General features: G+C 53.7%; 1 protein-coding gene across 8 annotated transcripts in view; it reads left to right on the forward strand.

The window, feature by feature from the left end:
* The window catches only part of STX1A (syntaxin 1A), a 100,073-nt gene that overhangs the window by 56,818 nt on the left and 27,846 nt on the right, over positions 1 to 15,409 (forward strand). For 7 of the 8 annotated variants that reach the window (XM_053274829.1, XM_053274828.1, XM_053274827.1 and 4 more), the window contains 2 exons: positions 10,599 to 10,676; positions 11,974 to 12,073. The exons of the other annotated variant lie outside the window; for it this stretch is intronic. In XM_053274829.1, the coding sequence (XP_053130804.1) occupies positions 10,656 to 10,676; positions 11,974 to 12,073 (121 nt within the window). In that variant the 5' untranslated portion in view covers positions 10,599 to 10,655. The remainder of the gene's footprint in view (positions 1 to 10,598; positions 10,677 to 11,973; positions 12,074 to 15,409) is intronic. 8 annotated transcript variants of the gene reach the window in all.

A 15,409-nucleotide genomic window follows, 5' to 3' on the forward strand; every position in this document is an offset into this window, starting at 1 on the left:
AATCTGCCAAGTTCCCCTTTGATGTTGCAATCCTCTGAATACATACCTGGTGGTAATCTTGTGGGTCTATATCTTGTCCAAGATCATTTCCTCCCTCTGATAAGGGAGGAGAGCTGGTCTGGCAGTCGCAAGCATGACTTGTCTCCTTTGCTAAGCAGGGTCTGCTCTGGTTTGCATATGAATGGGAGACTTGATGTGTGATTCCTGGAAGAGATTCCCCTTATTAGGGGATGGAGCCGCTCTGGGAAGAGCAAAAGGTTCCAAGTTCCCTCCCTGGCAGCATCTCCAAGAAAGGGCTGAGAGAGATTCCTGCCTGCAACCTTGGAGAAGCCGCTGCCAGTCTGGGTAGACAATGCTGAGCTAGATGGCCCAAGGGTCTGACTCAGTATATGGCAGCTGCCTATGTTGCGATCATAATAAAGCATTTCATTCGTACCTGGCCATCAGCCCTGCTGAACACCCCGGGACATACTTTTAAGCAAATGGGGGCTGGGGGAATATTTCTGTCATGGAAAAGTTAAACGTTGATCGGGGCGAGTTGAGAATCTCCCCTCCCTCTTTGGAGTGGGGGCTTGTGCAGCCCGCTCTGAATGGCAGCTCTGTGTGTGCCTCCTGTTTTTGTGTCTGTCTGGTCCTCTCTCCCTCCTGCCTCCCTTCCCTCTCTTGTCCTTTGTTTTAAGATGCGACATCAGCATCCAGTCCTCGGCTTCCCTCCTCCTCTTCCTCCTCCGTGGTCCCCTCCATCTTCTCTGCCTGCCAGCTCCTAGTGGGAAGCGTTGGGTTGGGAATTCAGGCTAGCCTTTCCGCCGCGACTCTTGTCATCTGGAATCGATTTCTGCTCTGGAACGGGGAGGCAGAGCCGGCGAGGGGACGCGGGCTCATGTCCGCCGGGGATTCAAGGGTGCCAGTAAACAAGCCTGGCTTGTGTTTTTTCCTGGCTTCCAAGAAGGCTGCCGGAAGAACTCAGGGTGGCTTGGCTCTCTCAGAGGTGAACTGGGGGTGCCCGGCCGGTGAACCTTTAGGGCTGCTCTTGTGATTTATTACGTTCAGGAGCTGAGCACACACCTGATATCGGATGGGGTGTTAGATTAGGGGGTCCCCACTGGGTTCCTCCTGGGCTGGAGGACCCAGCAAGTTGTAGCTGTGTATGATGGGAACATAGGAAGCCGCCATATACTGAGTCAGACCATTGGTCCATCTAGCTCAGGATTGTCTTCACAGACTGGCAGCGGCTTCTCCCATGCAGGCAGGAGTCTCTCCCAGCCCTCTCTTGGAGATGCTGCCAGGGAGGGAACTTGGAACCTTCTGCATGCAAGCTTGTAGATGCTCTTCCCAAAGTGGCTCCATCCCATAAGGGGAAGATCTTCCAGTGCTCACACATGGAGTCTCCCATCCAAATGCAAACCAGGGTGGACCCTGCTTAGCTTAGCAAAGGGGACCCTTCAGGCTGGCGACCACCAAACCAACTCTCCTCCCAGAACAGGCTGGGAGTGGTGCTCCTCCAGATGTTGCTGCACTACAACTCCCATCACCCATTCCCCGGCCACAAGGTGTAGTTGGGCAGATCACAACTCCCATCATCCCCAGCCACAAGTTGTCATGCAGCTTTCATCAGGGCGCTTTCCAGATTAAACCCTACCACAGGGTCACTGTGGATCTGCAAGTTGTCGTTCCGTCTTTCCTGTGTGGCGACTCGGCCGTCCCCGTGCCGACCGCAAGGTGCCACATATCTATAATGCATCAATGCCTTCTTGCTTCGTCATGCTGCAACACTGCATGTGTGTCGCAAAAAACCGTAGCTGTATTTCCCCCCAACCCACCCCGTTGTAGGAGTTTGTGATTCGGCGGATCGTTTTCGATATGATCCTGCTGAGCCGAAGCATTTCAGCCCTGTTGCAGCGTGTCATCTGGAGAGCGCCCTGGAGGGCCTCCGGTTGGGAAGCCCCATGTTGGATGAAAGCAAGGTCTAATCTCCAAGAGGTGTCTGACAGGCGAGCACCCTCGGTGATGGGGTGAGCAGAAGAGTAGGCAGGGCTGTCCTTCCCGGGAGCTGGCCAGCCCCTCTCCCAGATCTTTCCCCCGTGGTCTTGTCTTCTGCGTAACAGCTTGCAGAGCGGTCTGGGTTTCGCCCATCTGCTGCTTTCAGGCTGCCTGCATCCTGGGTGCGTGCAAAGTAGAACTGGGGATTGGGGGATGTGCTGTGTTCAGGAGGATGGCCACCGTGGCGGTGGAAGCAGAAATGCAGAGAGGGCTTCGGGTCTCCCAGAACCACCCTGCCGTCGAGGGAGAGTGCGTACTTGTAGGGCAAGGTGCATCCTTTCACGGGGAAGTCAGCACAGAACATAAGCAGCTGCCACATACTGAGTCAGACCCTTGGTCCACCTAGCTCTGGATTGTCAACACTGGCTGGCAGTGGCTCCATCACTGGCAGCAGGAGTTTTCCTACCCTAATTGGAGATGCAGCAAGAGGCTGAAGCTTGGATCTTCCTGCCTGTAAGCAGATATCCTTCCACAGAGCAGTGGCCCCCACTTGCTCAGGAAGCTGCTGTCTACCGAGTCAGACCATCGGTTCACCCAGCTCAGTATTGCTCCATACAGTCTGGCAGCAGCTTCTCCAGTCAGAGCAGTCACTATTGAAGCAGATGGACCAAGAGGTTGACTTAGTCTAAGGCAGCTTCCTGTATAACCTGTAGAGAACATATAGGAACATAGGAAGCTGCCATATACTGAGTCAGACCATGGGTCCATCTAGCTCAATATTGCCTTCCCTGACTGGCAGCGGCTTCTCCCAGGTTGCAGGCAGGAGCCTCTCTCTGCCCGATCTTGGAGATGCTGCCAGGGAGGGAACTTGGACCCTAGACGCTCTTCCCAGAACAGCTCCATTATCACCTGAGGGGAATCTCTCCCAGTGCTCACACTTCTAGTCTCCCATTCATATGCAACCAGGGTGGACAAGGGGGCACATCATGCTTGCTCCCAGCAGACCAGCTCTCCTCTCCGACCATCGGAGATTGCCGCTCAGAGGTAGAGTGTCTGCCTTGCATGCAGAAGGTTCCAGGTTCAATCCCTGACAGCAACTCCAGGTAGTGCTGGGAAAGTCTCCTGCCTGGCACCTTGAAGAGCCGCTGCCGGTCAGTGTCGGCTCTACTGAACTAATTGGACCAAGAGCCTGACTCAGCTGGCAGCCTGTTCCTATGTGGTGCTCATGCCACTCAAACCAGCCCCGGGAGCTCCAGTCCCCATTTTAAGCTTGGCCCAGGAGCCGATGTGATCTCTGGTTCCGCGGCTGGTGGTACGTCTCCTCGGGGGGAAGCCGACGCATCCAGCCCTGCCAGCGGCCTCGACCTTTGCTCCTGCGGGGACCCAGGTGGCTTGTTTGGAAGCCCGTTAACTGGGCTAATTAGCCAGGTCCGCCTTCCCTTTGGTGTGCTTTTTTTAGCCTGCGCCTCTGCTGCTGCTCCTTTTCGGCTGCGACTCCCGCTCTGCCATATGTCCCTGCGAAAGGAATCGCAGCCAGAGAGCCTGCCATGCAAATGGTATGCAAAAGGAGATCAGTCCGCCGGGGAAAGTGGCTTTCCCCCTTCCTGGCTTCCTGTGCCAGCTCAGGTGGGCAGGCCACGGATTTCAGCAGGAAGGTAGCCGTGACGTCAAGCGGACCCCTTACCTCCCCCCGCCCCGCCCCGAGTTATCTCCTTCTCTTTGGGTCCAGATGGACCTTGGTCAGCTTTGGCTTCAATCTTTGATGCAGGGCCACTTAGAGCCCTGCTGGCCACAGGGTGTTCCTAGCTGCCCACTGTTGTTACAACGTATTTAGGTATTTCTCGGATTTCTGTTCCATTTTCTTCCAAAAATGGCTCAGGGCGGTTGACGTCGAAATGCAGTGTTAATTTTGGTGTTGAATGGTCTTCGTTTTTTTGTTTTTAATCTGTGTTGTTTTGTATCTAAACCGTCCAGAGACATGAGTTTGGGGTGGTATATAACTGCGCTAAATAAATAATAAATGGCCCTATCCCTAACGCTTTGCTCTGTGCAAAAATGCGTGCTGTTTCCCCCAGACCTGGGACATAGGGAGCTGTCTTCTACTGAGTCAGACCCTTGGTCATCCATCTAGCTCAATATTGTCTAAGAACAGGAAAACAGCCGTGCTGGATCAGGCCCAAGGCCTATGAGGTCCAGCATCCTGTTCCCCACAGTGGCCCACCAGATGCCTCTGGGGAACCCACAGGCAAGAGATGAAGGACGGCCCTCTCTCCTGCTGCTGCTCCCCTGCAACTGGTACTTAGAAACATCATGCCTCTACCCAGACTGGCAGCAACGTTGCAGGCAGGAATCTCTCTTGGCCCGATCTTAGAGATGCTGCCAGGGAGGGAACTTGGCATCTAGATGCTCTTCCCAGAGTGGCTCCATCCCCAGAGGGGAAGATCTTGCATGGAGTCTCCCATCCAGATGCAAACCAGGGTAGGCCCTGCTTAGCAAACAGGACAATTCCTGCTTGCTACCAAAAGACCAGCTCTCCTCCCCCAATTGTTTGGGGTTAGGGATTTTAAAAAGGGGGGTGGTAACATAGAGAGAGCTATAATTGAGGAGAGGAGAGCTGGTCTGGTGGTAGCCAGGATGACTTATCCCCTTAGCTAAGCAGGGTCCACCCTGGCTGCATTTTGAATGGGAGACTAGAAGTGTGAGAACTGGAAGAGATTCCCCTTCAGGGGATGGATGGAAGCGCTCTGGGAAGAACATCGAGGCTCCAAGTTCCCTCCCTGGCAGCATCTCCAAGACAGGGCTGAGAGAGACTCCTGCCTGCAACCTCGGAGAAGCCGCTGCCAGTCTGTGAAGACAATGCTGAGCTAGATGGACCCAGGGTCTGACTCAGTATATGGCAGCTTCCCATGTCCCTATGTAAGGATGGCCAGAAATCACGAGGAGGAGTGTCCGTCCCCTTGAGATGTTGCTGGTGGCCCAAATGTGTGGGCCTGGCTATCAGTGTGTGGGTGAGAAGCACCAAGAGGGGAGGCCCCAGGAGGCTTCCTCCCGCTGATCCCATCTTTCCTCTCCCAGCTGTGTCTTCCAGCTGGCTGCAAGCCAGGGCAGATCTCTGCAGTCTCGGGAGGCCACCGGGTTCACTCTGCCCACCCTGCGGCTCTGGGCAACCTCCTCCTCCTCCTCGGGCAGTTCTGAGTTCAGGAGGACTCCGACCCTGAGATCATCACGTTTTCCTGCCACCCCTGTGGCTCCAACAGAGCCCTGCTGGCTGACTTGATTTTTCCGGTTGGCGCTCGGCCAGGGCTGGTGCTTCAAGGAATCTTCCTGCGGTTGCACCCGAGCGGCTGCAAAGAGGCCCTTTGTGCCGCCTCGGAGGCGGCACGAGCTGGGGGTTGATTGCCGGAATGAAATGACTCGGTGGCTGGCTGGGGCCCAGCGCCAGTGCAGAGGCCGTCCCACCCTTTCTCTCGTTCGCTGTCTGTGTGGTGGGAGGGCTCAGGCAGCTGCAAGCCACGTGGGAAGCCCTCGGGGTGAGGAACATAGGCAGCTGCCATCTACTGAGTCAGACCCTTGGTCTGTCGAGCTCAGGATTGTCTTCACAGACTGGCAGCGGCTTCTCCAAGGTTGCAGGAGGGAATCTCTCTCAGCCCTATCTTGGAGATAGCTCTTCTGCCTTATATCACTTTTCAACAGAGTTCAGCAAAAAAAGAAAAAAGAAACAAGATGGTAGGAACACAGGAAGCTGCCATATACTGAGTCAGACTCTTGGTCTATCTAGCTCAGTATTGTCTACCCAGACTGGCAGCGGCTTCTCCAGGGTTGCAGGCAGGAGTCTCTCGCAGCCCTATCTTGGAGATGCTGCCAGGGAGGGAACTTGGATCCTTCAGCTCTTCCCAGAGCAGCTTCATCCCTGGAGGGGCATCTCTTCCAGGGCTCACACATCAAGTGTCCCATTCCTCTGCAACCAGGGTGGACCCTGCTTAGCTAAGGGGACAAGTCATGCTGGCTACCACAAGACCAGCTCTCCTGGTCTTGTGGGTTGGAACGATGGTGGGTGGGAACGTCAGAAGCTGCCAAGCTGACCTTCTGCTGAGTCAGATCCTTAGACTGGCCTACACAGACTGACAGCGGCTCTCTGACATTTCAGGCAGGATTCTTTCACTGCCCTACCTGGAGATGCTGCCGTGGCTTGAACCTTCTGCATGTAAGCAGATACTCTTATACTTAGCTAGAGCCCCATTCCCTAGGAAGTTGCTGTCTACTGAGTTGGACCATCAATCCTTCTAGTTCAGGATTGTCTACACCAACTGGCAGCAGCTCTCCAAGGAGTCAGGCAGGAGGAGTCTCTCCCAACCCTACCTGAAGATGCTGCCAGGGATTAAACCTGGGGACCCTCTGCCTGCAAAGCAGATGCTCCTCAACTGAGCTATGGTACTTCCTCTAAAAGCTTCCAATCAGTCAGACCATTGACCCATCCAGGGAGGAGAGCTGGTCTTGTGCAGCAAGCATGACATGTCCCCTTAGCTAAGCAGGGTCTGCCCTGGTTTGTATTTGAATGGGAGACTACATGTGAGCCCTGGAAGAGATGCCCCTCCGGGGATAATGGGGCCACTCTGGGAAGAGCAGAAAGTTCCAAGTTCCTTCCCTGGCTTCTCCAAGATAGGCTGAGAGAGATTCCTGCCTGCTGCAACCTTGGAGAAGCCACTGCCAGTCTGGGTAGACAATACTGAGCGAGATAGACCAATGGTCTGACTTGGTATATGGCAGGTTCCTCTGTGTGTGTTTTTTGACGGCAGTGGCTTACTGTGTTGCGCACACCACTTCCCAACGTGCCAGGGCTGATGCTAGGTTCGGCACGCCGCTCAAAGGCCTCATCAGATCTTTCCCAGCGGTTCGCAGAGCTGCCACACAGGCGTTCCTTGGAGAGTTGGCTTCCTTCCTGCTCGGCACAACTGACTCGGGTGGCAGCTGCTTGAAGAATCATGCCTGTGCTTGGCTTGGCTTCGGTTTTAATTTTCTTTTTGTAGCAAAACAAAAGAGGGACTGTAGGCCGAGCACCCTGTTGTGAGAGAGAAGCCAAGGAAGCAGGCCCACTCACTGAATTGTCCACAGTTCTTGAAACCTCTCCGAACATTATTGAATGAATAATATAATTCATTGCAGCTCTTATAAAATTCTTTGGGAGGGTTCAGGCATCGCATGGAGTGAGTGGAGAGCAGAGCTTGTGGTAAAAGGTAAAGGAGTGCCGTCGAGTCAGTGTATCAACTCCTGGTGCCCACAGAGCCCTGTGGTTGTCTTGGGTAGAATACAGGAGGGGTTTCCCATTACCTTCTCCTGCACAATATGAGATTATGCCTTTCAGCATCTTCCTATATCTCTGCTGCCCGTTTTATAGGTGTTTCCCATAGTCTGGGAAAACAGACCAGCGGGGATTCGAACCGGCAACCTCTGGCTTGCTAGTCAAGTAGCGAGCATGAATTGTCTCCTTTGCTAAGCAGAGTCTGTCCGGGTTTGCCTTTGGATGGCAAACTGCTGTAAGATATTCCCATGAGGGGATGGGGCTGTAGCTCAGTGGGAGATCCTCTGCTTTGCCTGCAGAAGGTCCCAGGTTCCATCCCTGGCAGTATCGCCAGGTAGGGCTGGGAAAGAGTCCTGCCTCAAGTCTTGGAGAGCTGCTGCCAGTCAGTGTAGACGATCCCGACTGACTCTAAGGCAGCTTCCTGCGTTCTTAAGATAAAGGCCAGAGAGAAGAACTGCTCAGTGAATTGTCCACAGTTATAGAAACCTCCCCAGGCTTTCACAAGTGTTAGAATTCATTACAGTTTTGTAAAAAATCAACATGCGGGGGGGTTCAGCCCTCACACTGAACCATGGTTTATTTCGTCTGACTGTGGCTCGCTTTTACGTCTGAAGCCATGCCAGTCAACACACTGCAGTCCATTTCCAACCACAACCTTAACCCAAGGTTTGAAATGTCTTGCTTGTCAGTCAGAATCTTATTCTAGGTCTATGAATGGCTACTAGTCCAAATGGCTATTGGATGCCTCACAACCCCAGCCGCCAGGGAGCCACAGCAGGAGAGCGGGCCTGCCCTTACCTCTTGCCTGTGGGCCACTGGAGGAAACAGGAGGCTGGATTAGATGGGCTTGGTCCTGATCCAGCAGGGCTGCTCTGATGTCATTCAACAAGTCCCTCATATGCACCGAGAAGCATTTGGTGTTGTCTCATTGTTGACATGGAGGGAGAGAGTCATCCCAGGGAGGAACAGATGAGCGGCCACGCTTCCCTCGGCTTAGATCACCCCGCTCCACCCATGTGTTGTTTTTTCCTTTGCCCGACTCAGAGGCACCCTGCTTTTGGGGCTGGAGGTGGCCTGTAGCCCTCCGATTAGTAGCCCTTGATAGACCTCTCCTATAAATCGGCAATACCAATACAATCCATTAAGTGATCCAAACCCCTCTTCAGGCCATCCAAACTAGTAGCCAACACCACATCTTGTGGCAGAGAATTCCACAGGTTGATTATGCGTCGTGTGGGGAAAGTACTTCCATTTGTTGGACCTAAGTTTTTTGGCAACCAATTTCATGGGATGACCATGAAATGGTTGTTCTAGTGTCATGCAAGAGGGAGAAGAATGTCTCTGTACCCACTTTCTCCATAACATGCATGATTTTATAGACCACGATAGTGCAAGCTCCTTTCAAATGTTGCCTGTCAAGGTGTGGTGGGTGCCTGGCCCTAGGAAACGGCTTCATGGAGCCCTGGAAAGCGGCTGCCAGTCAGGGCAGGCAACGCTGAGCGACGCAGAGCAGTAGTCTGACTCAGTAGGTGGCAGCTTTCTTGGTCTTTTGGGGAGGAGCACTGGTCTTGCAATAGTGAACATGAATTGTCCCCTTTGCCAAGCAAGGCTTGCTTTTGGGTGAGTGACTACATGTGAGCGCTGTCTGCTGGGAGATATTCCACTTAGGGGATGGGTCCATAGACCAGTGGAAGAGCACCTGATTTGCAGGGAGAAGATTCCGGGTTTGGTCCCTGGCAGCATCTCCAAGTAGGGCTGGGAGAGGCTCCTGCCTGAAACCTTGGAGAGCTGCTGCCAGTCAGTGTAGACAGTCCTGAGCTAGTTGGACCAATTGTCTGACTCTGTATATATAAGGCAGCTTCCTATGTTCCTGGCCAACATCCCTCACAAGCAGTGCATGATACCGGGGCTGTCTTCTTATTTGTCTCCATTGATCAGTAAATACTCAAAAGATTACTGATTGGTGAGTATCATAGATATACTGTCATAGGAACGTAGGAAGCTGCCATATACTCCGGCTACCCCCGGAGGACACCCTTGGGAGGGGCAATTGTGAAGCAGCCCCCCCTCCCAACCTTCATTTGGTGAGGACGCTACCGTTATCATGCATGTCTTTATTTGGAAAATACTTTTTTCCTGCTGTGAAATGTTTCCTGCTGTGAAATGTTTGGGGGGAGCAAAAAGGTGGCAAAGAACGTCATTAGGGGAGCGGGGAATTTTGCTAGACATAAAGACTCGTGGAAGTGCAGTAATTAATGTTGTTGGTTAACTTACCTTCTTAATGAAGCTTGCTTGGCATTTTACGACTTGTTCACAAAATGGGACTCTCCCCTCTTAGAAAATACAGTCCTTTGGGATGAGGCCAAGGCTTTCAGTCTGCTTTTCCAGGCAGGTTTTCCGGTCCAAGAACCTGTAGCAGGAAAGACTGGGGTGGTGGGGAGAGAGGTCAGGACCAGGCCAGCTGAAATCGGCAGGGGAGATGACCCTGCACCCCACTATACACATGGTCTCACCCCAGTCCAGTTCCTGGCCAGGAAGGGAGCTAAGGGGTCCACTGGGCTCCTGGGAGGCTCGAGGTGCCACCTCGCCGCCCGGGCTGCACTGGCTTTTGCTGCTTGTTCTGGGGCAGAGGAGTGAGTAGGATGAAGCTTCTTTAAACAATGGAGGCCTTTACAAATAATTAATTTAAGCTACATGACCGTCCTGTACTAGGACTGTATTGCTGTTCAGTTCCAGTCTGGTGGATGAGAAAGGGGAGCAGGCAATATTTTTTGGGAGCGCACACTATCCCTTGCGCCCTCATGGCATCTCCCTTGCTGTCTTCAGTCAAGCACACCCTCCGAATTAGGCCTGGCCTCGAAGCCTGAAGCTGGGAAATGCCTCCCTTCTGTCAGTTTCACACCTGGGCAGTGTGAAAATGAGCAAACGTTATTTCTTCACTGTCTTACGAATATTCAGTAGAGATGTGGTTTATTTTGGAGATGGGAGTACGTGGCTTGCTGACCTCTTAAGAAAAAGACCCATGAAAAGCCAGGGCGGGCAGGGGTGGTGGGCATTTTTGGCCTTTGCTTTGCTCAGAAATCTCCGATACTGTGAGGAGAACTCAGCAAATGACCGGATGAAAGAGCAGCAGCCAAAAGAGTCAAGGTGTGAGGGTGTCTTTGAATATCCCTGCAGGACGTCACAGGTGCTGTACAATAGGTGTTTGCTGTGGCACTGTAGGTCTCCAAGTCGAGGAGACCAGCCTTAGCTTCCTTTATTTTGAAGCTTGCCCCGGGGGCTCTGGAATATTGGACATGGTTTTATTAATATTTTGCAGGCCAAGGATAGCGATGAGGATGAGGAGGTTGCCGTCGGAGTGGACCGTGACCACTTCATGGATGAGTTTTTTGAACAGGTGAGAAGCCTCTTCTGGGGGTGCTAATGTGTCGGAGAGCAAGACCCCCCCTGGTTCTCTTGCTGGTCCCTGGTCACTGACCTGAGTTGCAGAGGTTCGTAACATTCAGTCCAGCTGAGTGTGAAAGTTCAGTGCTCGACATGAAAGTCGCCCACAGAATGTTGAGAAATGGTGTCAGGAAGCCGGTGGCCAGTTTGGCTAGCTGGGAAGAAGGGCTCTTGCGACTGGGACTAGAGGCGGAGCCCCAGCAGAGAGACTGTGTCCAGAAGGAACGGCGTTCGCCCTGGGCCTTTTGATCTGTCAGAAAGGATGAAGTCAAATATCGCCACCTAGAATGTCCCATTTTTGTTGCTTCGCGATAACGGCTCACTCATTTTTCAGACGAATGTACCTCTCGAACCATTTTTATTAAAGCAGAGCTGCTCAACCCTATAAATGTTGGACAACTACTATGCCCCTGACTATGGGCCGCTGAGGCTGGGGGTGATGGGAGTTGTAGTCCAGCAGCAGCTGGAGGGGCAAAGTTGTGCAGCTCTGAATGGAAGCATCCTCTTGTTTGAAAAGGTGGCGCTTTAAAAAAGATCCATGCCTGCTGCGTTGTTGTTTTTTTTAAACACTTACTTTTAGAACAACAATAAATGGATACGAATGCTCAGCCAGTTTGCTACGTACGCTAGTTACAAAAACAATTATGGGAGATGTTTATTGCGAAGCAGTGAAACCGGCTTTTCTACAAGCCATAAGAAGTAATTGCTCCCTTCCAGTGGCCATGGGTGACCTCCGGGCTAGTTAGCCATGGCTAAGCACCATTGAAGCCACCTAATGGCGTAGTGGGGAAGTAACTTGCCTAGGGAGCCAGAGGTTGCCGGTTCGAATCCCTGCTGGTCTGTTCCCCAGATGATGGGAAACACCTCTATCGAACAGCAGCAATCTAGGTAGGTGATGAAAGGCATCATCTCATACTGCGCTGGAGGAGGCAATGGCCAACCCCTCCTGCATTCTATCAAAGACAGCCACAGGGCTCTGCGGGTGCCAGGAGTCGACACCGACCCGACGGCACAACAACTGCAAATTGAGGCTTGGCTTGCCAGCCGGCTGTGACCTTAACCACAGGGATTCCCAGATGTGGTAGACTACAGCTCCCAGCATCCCCAGCGGCTATGGCCTTTGACTGAGGATTATGGGAACTGTAGTCCACCACCCCCAGGAACCCCTGTGACAGGGGACACTGGTCCGCGCCACAGTCCGGTGCCGAAAGTGAGGCCTCTGTTCACGTCTGCCCTCCTGCTTTCCTCAGGTGGAAGAGATCCGGGGCTTCATCGACAAGATCGCGGAGAATGTGGAAGAGGTCAAGCGGAAGCACAGCGCCATCCTGGCAGCCCCCAATCCCGATGAGAGTGAGTAAGGTTAACTGCTTATGGAGGTTAACTGCTGCAGAATGAGGAGGTTCTGCTCCTCATGACCATGCCTCATCAGAACATCGGAAAGTCCCCGCCGAATTGGACCAACAGTCCCATCTGATTAAGCATCCGGTTGCCTGCAGCAGCCAAGCAGAAGCCTCTGGAAGGCAGCAACTGGCGTTCGGCGGTAGACTGCCACTGATCCTGGAGGCTCTGTATAGCCACCGTGAACGATAGTGACAGCGTTGTTCGAGTCAGTCGGTGCCAAAGAGGGCAGGCATGTTAGTTAAGCAAGTAGCCCAGGTTCCTTGGCAAGGCATGAGTGCTATAGCTTGGGGCCTGGCAGGCAGCATCTCCAGGGAAAGATCCCTGCCTGAAACCTTGGAGAGCTGCTGCCAGTCTGTGTAGACGGTCCTAAGCTAGACGGACCAAGGGTCTGGCTCAGCAGGCAGCAGCTTCCTGGGAGATGATGGCATAGCTCAGTGGAAGGGCACCTGCTTTGCACACGGCAGGCCCCAGGCTCAATCCCTGGCAGGCAGCATCTCCAGGTAGGGCTGAGAAAGAACCCTGTGGAGATGCTGCCGGTCAATGCCGGCAGTGCTGAGTTAGCTGGACCAACGGTCTGACTGGCAGCTTCCTGTGCTCAGCTGCTCCCACCGAAGAAGCAACGGGTGGTGCTTGCTGACCTGTTGGGCCTCCCGGCTGCGTGCTTCACTCTGTGGCTCCCTTTCTGTCGGCCTTGAGTCCCTGCGTGCCTCTCCGCGACTATCTAACCCCTGCCGCCGCGGCCGCGCCTCCTTTCCTCCGCTCTCACTCCAAACAATAGAGCATTGTCTCCCGCGGAAAGCGGGTGCGCCGCGTAAATATCAATTAACTCCCTCGCCTGATTCACGCAAACGTATTAAAGCCAACGGCTCTGTAATTAGCTGTGCCTTCATTTAGACAGCCAAGCTGGTGGCGCTCTTGCTGGTCAAGCAGCAACAAGGGCCTCGAAGAACGACGAGATTTCCCACCCCCGCTAGACTATGCCATGGGATGGGGGGTGTTAGGGAAATATTTAGCTCGGGAGAGGCACCCAAGGATAGGAAACATCCAGAGATAGTCTTGGACTTGGATTGGGAGACCCAAGTTCAAATCTTACTTCATAGGGAACTTGTAAGGCACAGGAAGCTGCCGTCTACTGAGTCCGACCCTTGGTCCATCTTGCTCAGGATTGTCTGCACAGACTGGCAGCGGCTTCTCCAAGTTTGCAGGCAGGAATCTCTCTCTCTCTCTCAGCCCTACCTGGAGATGCTGCCAGGGACGGAACTGAGGACCTCCTGCCGGCAAAGCAGATGCCCTTCCACTGAGCGGGGGGTCCCTTTCTGGAAGATTTCTGCCCTTACACAGCTGTCGATCATACGTCCTTGCGCAGATGTAGGGAGCGGCCTCTTACAGAGTCAGACCTTTGGTCCCTCTCGGTCAGCATTGCCTACTCTGACTGGCAGCAGCTGTGCAAGGTTCCAGGCACGGGTCTCTCCTAGCCCTGCCTGGAGATGCTGCCAGGGATGGAACCGGGGACCTTCGGCGTACTCTGAGCTCCAGCTCCACAGCCTGCTCGGTCTGGGCTTAATGCATGGCCACCCCTGCCTTCTCAGCTGGCTGACTGGAGGGGATGACACCATCCAGCCCAGCCCACGCCTCTCAACCCACCCCATTGCCTACCGGCCGGCTGTACTCCCTACCCGGGTGCCAGCGGCGTCCTTTCCCAGCTGCCCACTTCCCAGCTTGCTGGCTGGCTGCCTGGCTTCTCTCCCCGCTTCTCTGCTTCATCCTCCTACGGAGACTCTCGTGGGCTTCCTGCTGCCTCTTTCATGGCGGCATGGCCAGTTTGCCTCTGGCTCGGCTGTGCCCTCGTTAAACCGGCCCTGCCGGCCTCTTCCGGCTAAGCGGCAGGCATGTTGCTGAGCTAGATGGGCCAAAGGTCTGGCTCTGTATGAGGCAGCTTCCTCTGTTCCTTTCTCCAGGCCGAGCTGGGAGAGACCCCTGCCTGCAACCCTGGAGAAGCTGCTGCCAGTCAGTGTTGACAGTGTTGGGCTAGATGGGCCAGGGGTCTGGCTCAGTATATGGCAGCTTCCTATGACTCCCTGTCAGTGTTCCCTCTAAGAGGGATTCCCAGAGGTGGTTGACTACAACTCCCGGAATCCTCAAGCAAAAGCTAATGCAGCTGGGGATTCTGGGAGTTGTAGTCAACAACCTCCAGGAATCCACACTGCTCAGTAGACAGCAGTTTCCTAGATTTCCTTCTCCGGAATGGGCCCATAGCTCAGCGGTAGAGTGTCTGTCCTGCATGGAGAAGGTCCCGAGTTCAATTCCTGGCGGGTAGGGCTGGGAGAGACTCCTGCCTGTAACCTTGGAGAGCTGCTGCCAGTCAGTGTGGACAATGTTGTGTTGGATGGAACAATAGTCTGACTCAGTAGATGGCAGCTGCCCTATAGGGGATGGGTCTGTAGCTGGGTGGTAGAGCATCTGTTTGGCCTGCAGAAGGTCCCCGGTTCAATCCCTGGCAGCATCTCCAGGTAGGCCTGGGAGAGACTCCTGCCTGGAACCTTGGAGGGCTGCTGCCAGTCAGTGTAGACAGCACTGAGCTAGATGGACCAAGCTTCTGACTCGGTAGAACAGCAGCAAATATGTATATACTGCTTTTCAACAAAAGTTCCCAAGACGATTTTCATAGATATGAATAAAGCATACATAAGAGGGTCCCCTGTCCCCAAAGGGCTCACCATCTAAAAAAGAAACATAAAATAGACCCCAGTGGCAGCCACGGGAGGGATGCTGTGCTGGGGACGGATAGGTCCGGTTGCTCTCCCCCTGCTCAATAAAGGATATCTCCACCTTAAAAAGGTGCCTCTTTGCCCAGTTAGCAGAGGATCTATAAGGCCACTCCGTGTTCTGATTCAAGAGTTGGGAGATGCCCGTCTGCCTCCGCCCCGCAAAACCAGCTTCCTCTCCCAGCCGAATTCCTCCATCCAATTACTGCTTGCCTGACTCTTGTTTGCAATTGGAGAGACGGGGTCAGTTCCCTCGACGCGAAGCTGGCATCCATCACGAGCTGGTTCCCCCACGCCACCCACCTGCTTAATAGATATCTGGCTTTTGCATGGCTTCGGGATGTCGTTAATGAGCGCTGGGTTCAGGCGAGGCAAGCAGAGAATGGGAACGATGATTTCACAGCCCGCGTCGGTGCTTATTAACCGCCGAAAACACCTGCACCAAGACCAAGATGGCCCCCTGGAGATGCGTTTCGGCTTGAAATCCCTGTTTTAAACATTGTTTTTATTAGATGAGGGA

The sequence above is a fragment of the Hemicordylus capensis genome, chromosome 12 (genome assembly GCF_027244095.1).
Source record: "Hemicordylus capensis ecotype Gifberg chromosome 12, rHemCap1.1.pri, whole genome shotgun sequence".
NCBI lineage: Eukaryota > Metazoa > Chordata > Lepidosauria > Squamata > Cordylidae > Hemicordylus > Hemicordylus capensis.